General features: G+C 49.5%; 1 protein-coding gene across 5 annotated transcripts in view; it reads right to left on the bottom strand.

Annotated features, from left to right (window-relative positions):
- The window catches only part of LOC122228569 (myomegalin-like), an 81,985-nt gene that overhangs the window by 12,403 nt on the left and 50,411 nt on the right, over positions 1-19,171 (bottom strand). For 2 of the 5 annotated variants that reach the window (XM_042953673.1, XM_042953674.1), the window contains exons 21-33: positions 18,939-19,131; positions 17,496-17,615; positions 16,422-16,896; positions 14,325-14,560; positions 13,286-13,337; positions 12,013-12,236; positions 11,215-11,367; positions 9,138-9,323; positions 5,584-5,835; positions 3,808-3,939; positions 3,003-3,122; positions 1,430-1,619; positions 739-863 (exon numbers count right to left, since the gene is read on the bottom strand). In XM_042953673.1, coding sequence (XP_042809607.1) covers positions 739-863; positions 1,430-1,619; positions 3,003-3,122; positions 3,808-3,939; positions 5,584-5,835; positions 9,138-9,323; positions 11,215-11,367; positions 12,013-12,236; positions 13,286-13,337; positions 14,325-14,560; positions 16,422-16,896; positions 17,496-17,615; positions 18,939-19,131 — 2,458 coding nt within the window. Of the gene's footprint in view, positions 1-738; positions 864-1,429; positions 1,620-3,002; positions 3,123-3,807; positions 3,940-5,583; positions 5,836-9,137; positions 9,324-11,214; positions 11,368-12,012; positions 12,237-13,285; positions 13,338-14,324; positions 14,561-16,421; positions 16,897-17,495; positions 17,616-18,808; positions 18,854-18,938; positions 19,132-19,171 lie in introns of those variants that run through there. The other 3 variants (XM_042953676.1, XM_042953677.1, XM_042953678.1) reach the window with 2 other exon arrangements.

Raw genomic sequence — 19,171 nt, 5'->3', positions numbered from 1 at the left:
TCTGAGCTGTTAGCACAGAGCCTGACGTGGGGCTCGAACTCACAAACCGTGAGATCATGACCTGAGCCGAAGTCAGATGCTTAACCAACTGAGCCACCCAGGCGCCCCTTAACTTGATGTTTAGAATACCCTGTCCCATTTGAAGAGCAACGGGGAAATAGAAAAAGATTCTTAAGCAATAGATTAGTATTTTAGCAGGTGGCAAAATTCCTCAGTAAAACAATTTAAAATTTAAATCCAGGCTTGAAGTTCAGATCCTATTAGTGGTATTTCTATAAATGTTTTTTTGCATCTTTTAATCTTCTCCCTGGGGAATGGGTCAGGGTGGGAGCAGGGTGCCTCCTGTACTGGCTGCATGGGTGGTTAGTATGTATTATTCACGCTATTCAAGACCTCACATGATAGTGCCATCAGGACAGTTCTTTGAATTAAAAAAAAAATCAATATATAATCTGGACTTCGATCAATTTTTCTCTGGCCATCTAGGTGGGTAGAGTTGGACTCTTGTGGCCTACTTTTAAGGATGTCTCTGCTGGATCTTGTTCATGTTACCGACCTCTGGACTTTGTGCATGAGAAATGCCCTCTCTTCTTACTGGGCACCCCGGCCTGGCTGGGAGTTTCTGAGGCAGAACCCTGTAGCTTTCCAGAGCTCTGCAACTGCCAGCGTGAAGACCTCACTGGGGTTCTGAGCAAGGGCAGGAAGCTCGTGGGGTTGGGGGAGTAGACGGACACATACCTTTCAGCCCCTTCTTGGAGTTGCCATAAAGTGCCTCATAGATCTGTAGCTCTGACTGGAGGGACTGAGAGAGCTGCTGTTTCTCTTCGCACTGTTGCTGCAAGAGGGCCAGCTTGTGCTGCAGCCTACAGGGGAGAGACGAGAGGCCCACTGAGCTGCCAGCCAGCCTCTGCATCAGAGTGTTTTAGCCCTAGATATCAACCCCAGTATCATGAAGACCATCACTTCACTTTACAGATGTGGAAACAGAGGCTCTGAGAGGTGAAGTAGCTTTGCTTGAAGTCCCATTGGTGAGGAGCAGACACACAAGCTGGGTATTGTCACTGCCCCCCACTGGTGCTCTTTCCACGGTGACGGGCAGTTATGGGGCCCCCAGCATGATGGCTAGTGCAGATGCTTCCTACATTATGGTGAAACTAATACCCTTCAACTAACTGGAAGGATGACAACATTCTTTCTCCAGGATCTGATATGCTGATGAGCCTTCTAAAACAGGGTTTTACTCTCCCAACTTTGGAGTGAAAAAGGCATTCCCAGAGAAGTCCTTCCCTCTGCTCAGGGTCACCCATAAATCAGGAAGAGCAGAGGGGAAACTGAGGGTTCCAAAAGGCACCAGTGCCTGTCTTGCCAATATCCTTTCTTCTACATTGGAAAATGGGGCCACCTTCTGTATCACTGGGCTCCCTCTTACCTGGAGTCTTTCTCTTGGAGGGAGAGTCGTTCCTCCTGGAAATGCAAGATCTCCTGCTGCTTCTCTTTTAAGTCTTCCAAAAGCTGCTGCCGTTCCCCCTTTTGGTGCTCCAGCTCCACCTCCAGCTCTTGAAGCCGGGACCGAGAGGACAGCAGGGCCTCCCTCAGGCACTCCGTCTCCTGGGAGCGCTCTGTACACCGTGGGGCCAGAGGTCAGCAGGAAGGCGAGCCCAAGTTCATCTATCCCTACACGCAGCACCCAGGCAACAGGGAGGCCAGCGTGTGCCGCAGCTGCCCCGGGAGGCAGAGGGCATCGGCTCACCACATCCACGAACCCTGGGGAATGTGGAGCCCCCGCCCTGCAATGCCCTTGATCTTCTCATTCCATAAGGTCTCCCTTGTTCTTAGACAAAATGCTCCTGTTTCTAACGCTATTTCCTAAGTTCCCATGCCCTCCACACTATAACCCATTCTTGAATTTTGCCTAAGATCAGCATCAAGATTCCTTGTCTATGGTTTTTAGAATCTATTATATTCATCAATTTGAAAATGGGGACATCTGGTCTCTTCTGGGCTTGTGGTATCTCTCTGATCTGCAGGATTTCTCAGGGACTGTTGGCACAGACTCAGCATCAGGCTGCAGGTTCTGTCAGTCCTCTTGGGGGACGTCCCCGGGCCTGGCAGACTATACTTGCTCACATCTTAGCGTCTTCCCCGCTGTGAGGTCTGTGCTAGCCTGTCCCAGCATGTGAAGGTGGCTTGGTAGTTGTGCCTCCTCTCTTATCTGTGAAGTCTTGTTCCTGCCCCATCTATGACCTTTCCCCTCACATCTTCCCGCTCGGAAGAGGCAAATTTAGAAATATCACTTGATGTGTCTTCCCATTCTACAAGCATTCTTTCATTCTGGGCTTAATCCTTTCCGAAACGATTAGTCTTGTATGGCTATTCAATAAATATTTGCAAATAAACATAATTTGTTATCGATAACATATTGATTTGATCAAGTCAATTAAGACTCAGGTCAGCACCACCTCCCCGCCGAAGTTACAGAGGAAATGACCCCCTTGGATGCCCACTGAATAGTGTTGGGAAAGCTCTGAACAACATTTTGCTGGTGCCTCCAGACACTGAGTCCTGAGGATTACTAACCAGATAGAAACCCTGAGTGTGTGTGTGAGGGGAGGTGGTGAGGAGATAGCATGGCAGATCAGTACCAGGAGGGACACCCAGGGCTGCAGTAAGGTCTGGACAGGTAGAACAGGCCTAACTGGTATCCATTTCATAACTACTGATTGACTATCTGAGTATTTATGGGTTGCACAGAGGTGGTGGAGATCCGAGAGCTCTGTGAGAGCTCTATGTGTCTCTGGAGCCTAGGAGTGTGAGGGCCCACGGCTGGGATCTCTCCGGAAGTAGCCCTTCCTAGACTGAGAATAGCCGTGGGACTTTGGGTTGGTGGATCTGATTAGCAGTGATGTCCACCTTCTTCTCTTGGCTTCTCCAGTTGGTGATTGGTATGGCCAGGGAGGAAAGGGACGCGGGAATGAGCACGGTTGGTGGCTTTTACCACCTACCTCTGGAAACATGACTCAGCTGAGCCTGAAGGCTCCGGTTTTCTTCCTTAAGGACTCTGTTCTCATTGTAGAGCTGAGGTGTGGGTTCCAGGCTGGGACTGTAGAAATTAGAGGTGGATCCTGTCCCGGAAAGTATAAGCAGACAAGTTACACACTTGGGTAACAGATGCATTCAGAAGTTACCCGTTCTGTATCTCCAGAAATACTGTCCCAACCCAGCAGGAATGCCTGGGGACTCGAGGCCTGGACCCAACTTCTGATGGGCCAAATGCCTGGTTTCGGTGTGCCTCCTTTCAGTCACCACGTGACCTAGCTGCGGTTGTCCAGGAAGCTCTTGCCCCTAAATGGCTGCTGCTGTGCTGTGGGCAGGACAAGGGTGTGTGGAAGGAACGGCCTCCAAGTGACAAGAGCCTGGGAGGAGACTGTGGGGAGAAAGGCCACCGTGCTAAGTGTTTGGGGGCATCCCCCGCTGACTTGGCTCTACCACTGGCAGAGACAAGACACAGAGAGGTCAGCAGGCAGTTCTGGGAGCAGATTAAGGATGGGACGAGAAAAAGCAGGACACTCTGTGGACACAATTTGTTAGTGCTGCCATGAGGAAAGTTCTCTCTTAGCTCGGGTCTATCTACAAAGGGAGGATAATAGTATCTGGCCCACCTGCCTTGCTGGACCATTTGGAAAGAGCAAGTGGAGTTGAAGCCCAGCACGGTGCTTTGAAAGTGTGAGGCTCAGCCTCAGGGCCCTCCCTTCGGAAGCTCCCCAATTGCGACCAGAGCTGGGCGGCTGGGCTTGGGGCCTCCCCTACCGTTCCCGCGGGCCGCACAGCTAAGCCTGTGCTCCAACTGCTCCCGCAGGCGGTCGTTGATGCAGATGGACTCTTCCAGGCGCTGGCGTAGGTTCCGGATCTCACCAAGATGTTCCTCAAGCAGGTCAGCCCCTGCAGCCGTCCCGCCAGGACAGGAAAGAAGTGGGAGATGGAGAATGTTGGTCACTAGTGGCACCCAGGTCGGGGAGGGGCTTGGCCAGGGGCCTCTCTGCAGGATCCCTGAACAGCCCCATCCTTCCGCCAACTGCATTCTCTCTCGCAGGGGCACTCAGGAGCACAGTGACTTTGCTTAAACAGGAAACCAGCTTTCATACCCAGGACAGTGTGGCCCTAAGCATGCCCCATGGGCCTCCTCCACACGGGGGTAAGTGTGAGGAAGTTTCAAGTGATCAAGTGATCAGTGTAACTGGTAAGTATAAGGGAGTTCCACATGGTTTAGAAAACCAGCTGAAGGGGCACCTGGGTGGCTCAGTCAGTTTAGCATCTGACTCTTGATATCGGCTCAGGTCGTGATCTCATGGTCATGAGTTCAAGCCCCACGTTGCAGGGGGGCGGGGCTGTCAGCACAGAGCCTGCTTGGGATTCTGTCTCCCTCAGTCCCTGCCCCTCCCCTGCTTGCTCTCTCTCTCTCTCTCTCTCAAAATAAATAAATATTTAAAAAAATAAAATGGAAGCATCAAGAAAAGTGTGGTGACCTCCTGAGTGTGAGTTTCTCTCTTGAATGTGATAGGGAGGGCCTCACTCTACCCTGAGACCGTTCCTTTTCCTGATTCTCGACTGAACATTCTTTAACAAGGCATTGAGCCCTTCTTCCAGCCTTAGAGAGAAACCTAAGGTAAAAGTACATGGATACAAACTCATCCTGTGTGGTTAATGACCTGAACGTGACAGCACAAGTGTGTCCCTGACTCTCCCAGTCCCTGGCATGGCACAGGGGCTGAAAGGATGCACTCAGAAAGGCAACACTGGGGCATCTGGGTGGCTCAGTTGGTTAAGCGACCAACTTGGGCTCAGGTCATGATCCCATGGTTCGTGGGTTCAAGCCCTGCATGGGGCTCTGTGCTGGCAGCTCGGAGCCTGCAGCCTGCCTCAGATTCTGTGTCTTCCTCTCTCTCTGCCCCTCCCCTGCTCACGCTCTCTCTCTCTCTCTCAAAAATTAATGAACACTAAAAAAAGAAAGAAAGAGGGGCACCTGGGTGGCTCAGTCGGTTAAGTGCCCGACTTCAACTCAGGTCATGATCTCGCAGTTTGTGAGTTCAAGCCCTGCATCAGGCTCTGTGCTAAGAGCCTACAGCCTGCTTCGGATTCTGTGTCTCCCTCTCTCTCTGCCCCTCCCCAGCTTGCACTCTGTCTCTCTCAAAAATAAATACACACACACACACACAAGAAAGAAAGAAAGAAAGAAAGAAAGAAAGAAAGGTTCAGCACTGAGACCTTTAAAAAAATCCATTCATTCATTCACTTATTTATTTAGAGAGTGTGCAGGTGACTGAGGGGCAGAAAGAGAGAATCCCACAAGGTGCAGAGAGAGGAGGAGAGAGAGGAAGAGAGAGAGGGAGAGAGAGTACAGAGCCCAGAGTGGGGCTTGAGCTCACCTAATGTGGGGCTGAGCTGAGAGGGCCCTTTCATTTCCTCCCAACTCTGTGAGCCAGGGACTAGAGGAGAAATAAAAAATGCCCCTGGCCCAGGTAAGAGAGCGGTAGACTCTAAATGAGAGTTCATCTCATAGGCCGACCTGCTCAGCTTTGTGTTTACCTGTGGGTTTGGAGTTCAGCTGACACACGGATGAGCCTGAGGACAGGTCGCCTGCCACGCTCCCTTTCTGAGGCCTCATCACATCCCACTGGCTGCTGCTGCCAAGGTAGCCAGGGGACAGGATTCTGCCCAGTTCTGTACTGCCTCTCAGAGGTGAGTGGGGCTGGGCAGGGTTGAGGTAGCGGGAGGAGCTGGCCTCTACATGGTTGCTCGGCAGCACAGCTGGGGAAGCAGGATGGACGGTGCTGATGCCTGGGCAGAAAGAAACATGAGTGAGGAACAGAGTATGGGAAGGGCAGGACCAGCAAGGAAGTGTGGGATTGTTAAGAATGGACACTAAAGGGGACACGTGTGGTGTCGGAGATCCCAGTCTGTTGCAGAATACCAGTCAGATGAAGACCATATCCTAGAGGCTATACCTTCCACCCCATGTATTTGCTGACCTGAGACACCAAGAGGCAGAGAGGATGGATAAAGTATCCGAAAGTCACCAGTGTACACAAAGGAAAAGTCCAGGGGCCCCACTCCTGGCTTCTACTGTAATTCCTCATGATGGAGTCCAGGGAAGTTCCAGCAGAACTCAGTCCCAAAGTCAGGGCATATGGCACATTCCTGCTCATGGGTGTGCTCAATGCTAGCATCCATGGGGGGATGTAGGACCTTCCATTTCATAGGCTGATGCTTTCCTAGATCTTAGGAAATCATGGGCCTGCCCCTGCGCCTAATCATCTCTGCTTCTATAAAAGGAAGCCCAGCCTGTGGGAGAGACAGAGAGAGGTGGGTAGGGCTGTAGTTTTAGGGTATTCATGTCCAGAAGGCTGCTTTCTTTCAGGGTTTATCAGCATGGGCAGCAGAGTAAGAAGGTAGCTCCACCCAAGCAAGGAGGAACCAACCTCTTTCCCTCCAACCAAGCCAAACTCCGCTGAGGGGTTAATGCAACTGGCACTTGTCAATTTTTATCTCCATTTGTAACTGGTTCTCAAATTTGGCTACACACTAGAGTCACCTGGGAAATGTAAACAAGTATATCCTGAGGCCTAGACCTCCCGGAGATTTTTGCCTTAACCGGTACAGCCTGGGCACTGGATGTTTTAAAATCATCGCAGGTGATTCTAATGGGCAGCAAAGTTTGAGAAGTACTGTCAGGGGTCTCTCCTTCCCCGATTAGCAAAATACCACATGTTCCTGAGGATCACTGGGAGTTAAAGAGGGGGATGAACATATCAGCATCTAAATCTTACTTGGGATTCAGTAAAGATGTGGTTTCCTACCTCTTTCACCCCTTTCTGCCCCAGCCCAACACAAGGCAAAAGGGGAAATCAGGGGTTGTTGACAGCTTCTTTTTAACCAAGGTCATGGAAGGTTCCAAGTCTATGAGTACCAGTGATCAGTATTCTCATGTTTCAGTTTCCTCTGGCCACACAACACAGAGCACATGCCCTAAACCATGCAAAGACACCAGACAGGTTCTAGCACAAGGAGATTTTTGCCCCACAGTGACCTGAGAAGCCGCCATGCACCACTGTCCACATGGAAGCTCGGTTTAAGGCAAACAAGGAACACTGGTAAGTTGTGGTCCATCAGAGAGGACTGTGCGTCAGAACGAAAAAGAAAGGGCTACAGTCTTCCTCACCAAAGCTGGTGGGGAAGCTTCCTCACCAAACTCTGGTCAATGGTTCAGATGAGACATGACTTCAACCCGTAACAGCAGACCCTTTTTCATGCACAGATGTCTCCTATCTTTCCTTTTGGACAAAGACAAACTGACAAATATGGAAAGGCAAAGGAAAAGAAAAGTAAGCCTGGGAACACTCTTGCCACTTTGACATGAGACAAGTTTGTTATTCATCAATTGTTGGTTTCAGAACTGCTAAAATAACAAGTTCTAGGTCAGAGACATCAGAACTTTCCATGGATCTCTGAAGAGAAAAAGAAAAGATGGCCACAAGGGGCTTCGAGAATTTAAGTTTAGCTCAGCCACATGCTCTGAGTGGGACGGTAACAAAACCATCCTATGGGGCACCTGGGTGGCTCAGTTGGTTAAGCTTCTGACTCTTGACTTCGGCTCAGGTCATGATCTCACGGTTTGTGGGTTCAAGCTCTGCGTCGGGCTCTGCGTTGACAGTGCGGAGCCTGCTTGGGATTCTCTCTCTCCTCTCTCTGCCCCCCTGTCTCTATCAGAACAAATAAATAAACTTCAAAACCATCGTAGGCAGAGAAGTTATACTGGAAATATGGGACTAGGAGCAGAAGACAAGGACTCAAGCCCATCTCAACCACTTACGAGTAACCTTAAACAAGCACCTTGACTTCCCCGAGCTTCACCTAGTTCCCTGCTCTGGTTCTTCCTATCACACAAGTCATGTGGGGCTCAGGTAAGCTAAAGCAAGCCCAGGCGCATGTTGCTGGGTAAGCCTAGAGTGCTACACCTGTGCAAAGCTGTAATAAGTAGGGGGCAATCTTTGAGACTTCACTGGCTGTATAAAGGGAGATGTACGAACCCTCCTAAAAATGATCTTATCTAGTTGGTTCTGGGAATCAAACTGAGACACAGTAGACAGTGAATTCATTTTCAGGGTTATCAAAAGAAATAAGCAAGTATAAACAACATTTGGGGGTTCAGATATATGTATTCTTGGCTGTGGTCTTAGGTCACTGGACGCTGTGTGTGGTGACCCTTACCATCAATGTCTGGCTCACCTGAGGTGTTTTGTTTGTTTTTTTACAGGCTTATAATGTGGTTTTAAGGAAACTTCAGTGTGATTTCTAGTTTATTTTAAAAGCATTACTAGAAGGCAAATTCCTCACATGAGGGTTTTTCTTATTTTTTTAAGCTATAAGTGATCGCACACAAAATTTTTTGTGATGCGGCATCCAGCCCATACATGTATCAAAGTCTTTCCAAAAAGATACTATACACAGTCTCTAACTGATAAGATCAATTATCTCTGGGAGTCAGAGAGCAGAATTCACAATCAGATGTCACAGCCTGTGCTTCGGGTTCTGGCCGCCCACCTGTCACCTGTCCAGGGGTAGAAATGAACCTTGTGCAATAGGAATATAGGCTTTGTCACCTCTTCTGAATCCCTCCATTACTACCTTTTTTGCCCTCAACCTGATGGTGTCAGGATCTGAACTTGATTAAAAGCATTTCACAGCAGGAGAATATAATAGGCATGGAAAGGGTCCCCCTGAAAGTGGCCATCTTCTTCATGGCTGCTGTGTCTTGTGTAGGCACGGCACACAAGCTGTCTCTCGTGCCCTGACAATAAACACATCACCAGGCTCCAGCATACTTGGTGGGGCCCCATACTGTCAGCAGGGGGACAGGACCAGGTCTAGGGCCTGAGGAACCAATGAGACACACGCACCAGAAAGATAACAGTAAACACATCTCCAAAACAAGCAGGCAGAGCCGTCCCTCAGCCATCCGCTGGTGAAGCCCATGCCCTATGCTGTTTTCTAAGACTCCACTCTCGAAGCCAAAGCCATGCAGAGCCACACAGGGCGAGGCTGCAGTTGCCAAGCACACAAATGCAGCAGGAAGTGCTCACTTTCTCCCAACTGTTTCTGCAGCATCTGCAGTTCCTGCTGAGCCTGTGCCAAGGAGACCACGGGTGTCTCACAGCAGCCAAGGAGGGGAGGGCCAGTGGAGCTGAAGGGCAGGAAGCTGGGTGGAGCTGAGGGCAGTGGTGCCTGGGGAAGGCTAGCCAGCGAGGGTATGGAAGGAAAATGAAGGCCTAGAAAGTTGGGGAGAAAGGAGACACGTCATTAGAAAGAAAGTGAGAGAAAGGAATGGGTGAAAGATTGAGAAGATGAGACTGTGCCCTGACCAGATGTCTCCTTGGGGGGTGGCTATCATTCAATGTGGTGAAGGGCGAGCATTGCTACCCAAGAGGCAGGGCTGGCCGACCTCTCCGCCTTCTCCCCTGCCAGCGGTACCTGCATACATATCCTATGCCCTCTTAGAAACTACTGGCTACAGAAGGCAAGGTGGTGCCACTGTAGCCCCGGCAGCTACGAGAGCCCATCCCAGCCATCTGAGGCACGGACGGGTCAGCATAGCCAGGCCTCAATGCTCTCAAGAGTCCCTGCCGGCCCTTGCCCCTGTGACAAGACTCTTCCTACACCTCGAACTCTTCTGAAAGCATGAGGGCTCACCCCAAGGAGGGCAGGAGCGTGCCCGGACTGTGGGGAATGTGCCTTCCTAATGCATGTAATTCAAGACTCTAGCAGAAACAAACCTCAGAATCTCAAATCAACATGTTCATTCACCAAATGAAAAATAAAGGTCTTGCTGAAGTGACTTAGGCACAATAGCTTGCATGTCTGTCTGCGTGTTCACACCACTTAAGAAAAGTTCTTAATGCATGCAGATTCTTCAGGCCCTGATCTACTAAGTCATAAACTTTGGGAGTCTGGCTTAGAAATTTGCATTTAAAAACATCTTCACAGATGACCATTATACAGCCCAGCTACAGACAGGTCTTTAGGAACCCTGGGATGTTCTGTTGTTTGACTCTGTCTCCTTTTTCCTAAAAACAGTTATATGGCAGGTAGCCCACAAAGGGAGTAGAAACCAACCAAGACTGACCTGTGGAGAATGTCTCCCGTGGAAGATGATTATATTCTAAATCACATCCCTTGCCCCAGGGTGCTGACACACTATCAGGGCGACACTGCAAAGACACCCCCATTGCCAAGTGACAGAGGCCAGGCATCCTTCAGGGAGGCATTCTGATTTTGAAACCCCTGGCCTTCTGTTCTGCTTGACCCCAAAGCATTTACACAGATGTCCATGGTGCTAGGCAGACAGCTTTTGCCCATTGATTTTCTGGGCCAGCTGCTGCCTATTCTGCCTGAGAAACTTGGGAGCCCAGGCTCAGAGTCAGACACATCCCTTTCTTAAGCTTTTGGCTGACTTGTTCTCAGGAGAGATGGGCAGTAGAAGGAAGCACTGTGCTCTCTGGGGGCACCTTACACAAACCAGCCAGTCATGGCAGGAGGGAGGAGGCAAGGACAAGCTTTGCCCTTCCCGGCCATCACTGGTGCGAAGCTGTAAATGAACAGCACACCCCTGGCAAGTAGGCTGGGACAGGTAAATGAAATGTACCCCTCGAACTGGTTCCAGGATATGCATCATGTACACAGCAAGGGCTAAATCCACGGATGGTCACGTGACGTGAAAAGACTCTTGGCTGAGGATGCTGAAGCATCCTGAGCAGCTGTTGAGGCCCACAGTGTGGATAAAATGGGTATTGCTTATAGGCAAGCAATAGCTGTGAATTTCTTTCTGTGCTCTGGCTACTGTAATCCTGGGAGAATCACTTGGCCTCTTTGCTCCCCAGGGCGAAGTGAAGGAAAGAAATGAAAATGTTTAGCTTTAAAATGATTGGCCAACTGCTGGTCAAAATGGGTACACAGGTCAAAGTCTGTTGTAGATTTCTGATTTTTCTAAAATATTTAAGACAAAACTCAGACACAATTAGCGAACTAGGATGGTCCCTTGGTTTCGTCTAGGATTTGATGCATACCAGCCCCTTACAGTGGACACACTGGTCCCTGACAAAGAGTCAAAGAGGCAGCTGAGGGAGAGGAGACAAAGCTCCTGCCATGTTGGCTGTCGCATACCTGGATGGGCCTGGCTGGCCTCCTGGGGGGGGTTCTGGGGAGCTGGCAAGCTGATGGGGTTGCTGCTGGGTTCGGCCTTAACCCCCTGAGGTGCACTGGTTGCTGATGGTTTAGAAGACAGTACAGCAGAATGACTCGAATGGTGGATGGAATCTACAAAACCCATGAATGAAAGAAAATGTTTGGTGGTCCACAAAGAACGGGAATCTGGCCTTATATTTAACCAGGGGTACCAGGGCAGAGCCTTGCTTTCTGGGAAAGCACCAAGCACAAAGCCTGTGCGCAGCGTTCATTTTCTTGCTTGCAGATAGCTGCCTTAGTGAGGCAGGCTGCCTCAGAGGTGAAAGTGGGGCCCAGACCATGAAAATGGCGCCTCCCAAAATACCAGGCAGGCCCGACAGCATCTGTGAACACTGACAGATACTCGAGGGATACCGTTCAGGAAATGCAGCTAGCAAGATCACTGCAGGAGGGATGAGATATCCCATTTTAAGAGGCAGGTCAGTCAGACAGTCCATGCTCAGGAGACAGTGGGGAAGAAAAGTCTGCCAGGATCCTCTCCCTCTTCCCACTGTGGTTCACCTTGGGTCCACCAGCATGCACATCCAGTGGAGACCCAGTGACAACTCCAGAGTCATGAGCAGAAAAAAGATCCTGAGCCACTGGGGCCTATGCTTGGCGCTTGGTCCCACAGCCATGTTCAGCCCGATACACACCAAGGTGGATTTATAAGGCCTGGTTATGGACGTCTCCTCTCAGACTAGGTAAAAGCGGTACCACTCAGAAAGTGGAGGCTACCTGAGTGACTGGGGGGAGCCTTCTTCTCTTCGTAATGTGTGTACTCGCTGGCTACGTCCATGTCAGAGCAGGCCTCCAGCTCATCAGACAGGAAGGAGGAGCTGCTGGGAGAGCGCTGGGGGTCTGACAAGGCGTGGCTGCTGCAGGGCGTGAGGGACCGGGCATCCAGCTTGGCCTGCAGGACTTCAATCACCTTCTCCTTCTCCTGCAGCTCCCTGCTGAGCCTGTGGGGTGAAGCAACAAGAGGTGAAGCCGAGGTCACCGGACCAGCTAGTCCTGATGAAGGCACATGGGAAAACCACAGAAGTCAAGGGAACCATTCCTGCAAAGAACCATTGAAATAACCCATCTCTGATTAGGAGCAGAGAATAGGTGGGGTGAGGGGGTGGAGGAACAACAGCCACCCACTGCACTGGCCGCGTGATACTCTGGGGACTGGCAGACACTCGGCCACCCCTCTAAGGCACTGCTGCTCCAAATGTGGCCCCAGCAGAGCTGTGGGCTGACACCTGCTGGTTACCAGTCTCCAAGAAGAGAAGCACAGAAATTGGAGGTAAGCATTGCCATTGGCAACCAAGAGCAGTATAAGTGGAATCATCTCGTTGGTTGAGGGTCCAGCGCATATGTGTGAAAACAAAAATAGAACACTTTGTTCTTCACCACACATATCTTGAAAAGCACTATGTGGTCTCAAAGCATACTTCTGACACAAAGGGGCCTGAACTAGTGGCTACAATGGATTTTGAGTCCATATTTTACCATACATTTTAAGACTATATGCAGTGACTTGTTGAAAACTGGTTCCTAAGGCACTGTTGCCTCGCAGGGATCTGCAACATCTAGGCCTTTCCCCTATGAATGGATTCTTTGATTCTTTTTTTTTTTTTTTTTCCTCTGAGGAGATTGGACGGTTATTAAGCTAGCTGTCAACTCAACTCGGGGTAAGCCAACTCAGCACTGCACATCTCGTCTTTAAACACACAGGAGGAGAGCTGGGGAGGGGCTTCGGAGTGCTAAGGGCCCCTGAAACCTGGTTAGTTTACTTTTGGGTCAGTCCGACTCTGGGTCTGGAGAATAAAGATGCAAATGGAAATCAACAGAATTATATCAAAAGAGAGTAAAGACTTAGGCTAAGCACAACAGTAAGATGTTTCATGAATGAATGAAGTCATTACAATCAGCATTTCCTGCCCCCTGATTTGTGAAGCTGCACTCACCCTGGACCCCCTGGGCCTTGTTCCTGATTCCTTCACCAGATCCTATCTCAAATTACCTGAGAGCCAGCGGTTCGAGTCCAGCTTGATCTTTCTCACTTTTATGATCTTCTGCAAGCCAAATTCAGAAAGAAATGGTAAGAAATTAAACAGGTCCCACTTCCCCCATTACAGGAGGAGCCTCTGTGGGTACAGAATGGTGACTCCTCTGTGCATGTCCAGGATGCTTGGGAGGATTGCTCGGAGAGGCTTCAGATTGTGCCCTCAGAGGGGAGACCTGTAGGCTCTCCTGAGCTCACCAGGCAGACCTCCCCGACCTGGTATCAGCATCGTGACTTCCTCTGCCCTAAATCAATGCAGAGAAGTTTAAAAGGCACTTGCCCAGCTTCTCTCTGGAACATTCTAACTTCCAAGCCTGCCATAGATGGATTCCCAGATGTATGCTCTGTGTCCCATCATAGCATTCATGTAGAACCCACTCTTGCTCTGAGGAGATGACAGACATCCCTGTCCCACCTCTGTACCTGCCACCAGCATGTGGATGATTGGCTCCCAAGACTGATCCTGCTATATTCCCTTGGATGCTCTCAGGAAATTTTTTTGAAGTAAAGGGCTCCAATAATAACCAATATTCCCAGCCTTTGCACTATGACATTTGGTGCCTAGACCATGTCCAAAGGGCAAGGTGCTTTATCTATATTTGAATTATACTCATGTATGATACCATGCAATAAACAAAGAAACAGAGACACTGAAAGGCTAAGCCATTGCCCAAAGCAAGTTAATGGCAGCATCTGGGCCACAGCGTGGGTCTTGAAATTCTCAGGTCAGGCTCTTTTCAGTATGATGAGGTCCTCCGATCTCTTAACACTGGGTGGACACAGCCTACTTCCCTAAAGGTCACTTGCCACCAGTGCTCAAGTTTCTGCAGTTGCAATCATGGCCTCTCCAACCCATTGAGATGTGTTCCACCTCAATGCCCACCCACCAACCAGTTCTGATCCTGTAATGGCCCCAGGAAAGGAAGTGGAAGCAGGACGTGGGTTAAAAGGCTGTGGGAGTGACTGAGAATGTGCCAAAGCCCTGTGGCCAACTTACTGGTGCTGAGTTTGCTGGTAAGCCTCTCTGTCAGCTGGCTTCCTTGAGCAAGTTGCTCCCTGAAGCTCTGCCCCAGGTAGTAGTCAATGTCATTGCTCCTAAGAAGGTCCTCAAAAGATTTTACCGTATCTTTTGCATGCTGGGTGAGAAGATAACAGATACCTCTCCCTTCTCTTATCTTCTGGCGTAGGTAGGATAGTTCTCGGGCCTGATCCTGAATCAGGGAATCATATTTCCTAATGCAGGAGAGAAGAGGAAAAAGAATGAAAAAGAGTGAATATTAAATCCTGGGGCCTCTGTAGAGATTTCTGTGAGAATATCTCTAAGGAGCTCCCACAAGCTGAATTCTGGCACATAAACCAAAGATGGTATTTAAGAGTATATCCTGCTCTGACAAATGACTACAACAACTTAGTATGCCATTGTTCTATGTCCAAACAGATCCTAAGTTCTAAGGTCAATACAGTGGCAATGTTTATACTCCTTCCAGGACTAGTAGAGTGTAGACTCACAGTTGATACTCAATAAACACTAAATAGATACCCAATAAATACTAAAAAATAAATTCAGTGATTAGAATGACTTAGTCCTAAGTCTGGGTGGAATCTTTCATGCCTTCTGTTTCAAAGACCATCTATAGATGGCCATTATACAAGTTCCGGTTCCACACAGTGTCTGGCAACATGCCTTTGCCTCTTCTTTCATTAGCAGGTAGAGGCTATTCTCCACCTTCTTAAATGTGGGCAAGCTCTGTGACCACTATGACCAAGATACTATAGTGGAAGTGATACGGTGCCAAGTCTAGCTCTTAACTGTCCTGGCAACGACCACTTCTGGTCTGTTGGAAGCCAGCTGCCATGCAGAAGGGCAACTACCCTGAGACCACCATACTATGAGAGGCCACCACCAGGAAGAAAGACCCCAGAAGACAAGAAGCCACATGGAGAAAGAGAGAAGCCAAGGAGCACTGCATCACTAGATGTGTGATTGAAGAAGCCACGCCCAGCCCACTCAGGACTTTCAGATGACTCTAGCCCCAGCCACCATCTGATGGCAACTGCATGAGAGACACCCCCAGTGAAAACCACCCTGCTGAGCCCAATCCACATAAACTATTGTTTGAGGCCACTAAGCTTTTTAAGTGGTTTGACACTCAGTGCAGATAACAAGGACAGATACCAAGATGGAAGTCTACCCAGTGTTTTCAACACAAAGTACCAATATCAATAATAGTTCTGGTAAATAGTATTGAGGACTTAGTATGTGTTATGTAATTATAAGTGCTTCTACTAATTCTTTTTGTTTTTCAAATGTTTACTCACTTATTTTTGAGAGAGACAGAGAGAGAGAGAGTGTGTGTGTGTGTGTGTACAAGTGGGGAAGGGGCAGACCGAGGGAGAGACAGAATCTCTCTCAAGCAGGCTCTGAGCCACCAGTGCAGAGCTCAACATGGAGCTTGAACTCACGAACTGTGAAATCATGCCCTGAGCCGAAACCAAGAGTCGGAGGCCCAACTGACTGAGCCACCCAGGCACCCCTGTACTAATTCTTTTAAACCTAACAACCAGGCTTTGAGATAGGTTCTCTTACTATCCTCACTTAATAGGTAAAGAAATAAGCCCAGACTGTGTGCTGACAGCTCAGAGCCTGGAGCCTGCTTCAGATTCTGTGTCTCCCTGTCTCTCAGCCCCTCCCATGCTTGTGCTCTGTTTCTCTGTCTCTCAATAATAAATAACCACTAAAAAATATATTTTTTTTTAAGAAAAGAAAAAGAAGTAGGCCCAGAAAGTCCAAGTAAGTGGTATGGCTAGAAAGTGCCAGAGCTAGGATTCGAACCCAGGCAGTCTGACGCCGGTCTTACTACTACACCACATATCCTGTCACTTTGCTAACAGGTTCCTGAGATGAAATGCCGGAGAGCTGCTGTCTCCCAGCAGGGCCCACCTGTTCTTTCTTCAGATCTAGGCCTAGCCTGTTAACAGGTGCTCTGCTGATTGCCCCGACTGGTTCTCTCTTCCACCTGCCCGGGCTACCCAGCCTCAAACACAAACTTAGCCAGCATCAGTTAAACAAGGGTCCAAAGAGTGCCCTCCTTACCCAGGCCACGAGGCTGACCTCAGCTCCTCGGCCAGCTTCCCTTCCGCTCCAGTTTTTGGGAGCTGGGCCTCTAGCTGGGACACTCTCTGGATCAGACTCTCCAGATCCTTTTTAGCCTGAAGCCCTGGGGGGTAGAAAGCCCCAGTGCCATCGGACAGCCACCCCTCATCCTCGTCAGTGACACTATGAGGGGAGGATCCCTCGAGGGCGCCAACGGCCTTCAGCTTTCGAGGTCTCTCCAGACTAGATGAATAATCGCTTGTCACTGAGAGGGACCGCACCCGGCTCTTGAGGTTCTGAATGATCTTGTTGGCGTTCTGCAGCTGGGTCTTCAGGTCTCTGATGTCCTTATGGAGGACAGAGATGTCTTCTGACTTTCCACACGCCTGGAACTCCTGCTTCCCTCGATGGCTCTCCAAGGGCTTTTTCCCAGGGGGGCTGGCCAGCGGTGAGCCCATCAGGTGCTCCTCGCACTCTGAGAAAAGACAAAGACATCTTCCTGAGTAGAGCTGCATATCCTGCGGTAGCTGAAAACTGCTCTGTGGCTGGGCTAATCATTACTAGAGCAAAAGTTGAAGCAGAACTTTATTCGGCCCTGCACTCTCCTAGCATTCAAACATCGTATTTCTTACCCACCCAACAGCCCTGCAGGTCAGGTCTGGTCACCTTCTGTTGTACTGAGCATTTTTCTTCTCTTCACGATTTCTGTTTGGTGGGTGTCCCTACAGTCAAAGCCATTTTATTGTGGACAATTTTTTAAACTTAGGGTTAGCACGTCCCCAACAGCTCATCTTGTCTTTTCATTAAAAAGTAAGCTTTTTCTAATAATCTGTTGGATGGAACTTTTTTTTTCCTTTTAATCAATGGCAGTATGTTGAAAACTAATTATAGAAATTCAAACTCATGCTCAGCCTCATTTGGGGCAAGAGTTCTCTGCCAGACTCTCCTGTCCTCTCTGGTCCTGTGTCCCCTTCAGTCCTCAACACCACCCCCAACCCCAGCCCATCAGGGGTGGGACAGGCCGACATCCCCCAGATGTGGGTGGACAGGTAAGCCCCGCCCTCATGCTCCTACCAGGACTGGTGCTCTCCTCCCGCTCGGCCTCATTCTCGCTTCGGCCACATGTCTCATAGCCCAGATCTTGGAGGTCCACCTGCACCTGCTTGCTGTCCTGCTTCACCAGGGATTCACCTGCTTGGGAAGAGACAGAGGGTGTTACAGAGGATCTGAATTTCCCACATACACCCTCAACCTCAGTGGCACACGCCCTAGCCCTCAGGGGGTAGGAGGTCAGGGCCAGAGTGGGATGGGTGCTTCTTTGGACTCAAGTGGGAGAAGAGACCACCCACTCCAGGCAGGACTTCCTTCCATGGGGTTGAGCCTATGTCTGCTGCCGATGATCTCACCTACAACAACCGAGGCTTTGTAGGGACCAGACATCTCTAAGTTGGGCATTGTATATTATCCTTAGAAGCCCCAGTGAAACTAGCAAGTGCTTTACCCACAAAGTTTCAGTAAATACATGAATGGAGCTGAACTAATATAGAGTCCTAAAGCATCTAAATCCTCACTGTTCAGTAAGATTGCTACTAGCCACATGGGACTACTTCATATTAGATTAATTAAAATTAAATAAAATTTCCCAAGTTGAATGAGCATGACTCCTAAGCAGATGTGATGTAGATACAGAACATTTGTATCACTGCAGGAAGTTCTATCAGAAAGATTCTAATTTTTTTTAATGTTTATTCATTTTTGAGAGAGAGACAGAGAGTGGATGGGGGAGGGGCAGGGGGAGGGAGACACAGAATCTGAAGCAGGCTCCCGACTCTGAGCTGTCACCACAAAGCCCGATGCAGGGCTGGGACCCATGAATCATGAGGTCGTGACTTGAGCCGAAGCTGGATGTCCAACTGGCTGAGCCACCCAGGCACCCCTGGAAAGCATGGATTCTAGACCAAAGATGATGATGTATTTTTGAAGAATATGATTTGGTGCCAAGAGAAGGAGAGAAACTATCAGTTTATGTTGAGAGAGGTAAGACATTTTGCTGACTATACCAAAAATCAGCAAATCTAGGGGCACCTGGGTGGCTCAGTCAGTTGAGTATCCCAACTTCAGCTCAGGTCATGATCTCACGGCTCGTGACTTCAAGCCCTACATCGGACTCTCTGCTGTCAGCACAGAGCCCACTTCAGATTCTCTGTCCCCCTCTTTCTCAGCTCCGCTCGTGCACACACACTCTCTCTCACTCTCTCTCTCAAAAATAAACATAAAAAAATCAGCAGACCTAGATGTTAGCCCATTTCCTCCCTATATGCTCACTGCAAACTTGCTTTGTTCTTTATTCTTCTCTGCCACGTGCAGACTGAAGTTACATATCCACCTTCCACAGTTCTAGGGCCGGGGTCAGGATGACACTGGTTTCGAGTCTGGGGAAGAAAAGTGAAGTCTGCAGAGCACACAGCTTCTCGGGGAGAAGACAGACGCCTTGGTGACGATGGGCCTAAGACTTACTAAGCATGACTCGGTATTTCTCCAGCTGATTGGCCTGGGCAAAGACCGTGGCTTCGGAGATCAGCAGCTTCTCCTGGAGATCCTGATAGCGCTGTCTGCATTGTGCCAGCTGGGAGCGCAGGTGCTTGGTGGATCCAGGAAGGCCACATTCTGACTGAGGCCCAGGGTCTCTGGCCTGGGGCTGGTTATCCAGCTGTGAAAAGAGCCAGCACAGACACCAGGGTGGTCTGAGG

Source organism: Panthera leo, chromosome C1 (genome assembly GCF_018350215.1).
Source record: "Panthera leo isolate Ple1 chromosome C1, P.leo_Ple1_pat1.1, whole genome shotgun sequence".
Classification (NCBI taxonomy): Eukaryota; Metazoa; Chordata; class Mammalia; order Carnivora; family Felidae; genus Panthera; species Panthera leo.
Note: the sequence above shows the minus strand (reverse complement) of the source record. Positions and strands in the feature narration are given on the sequence as shown.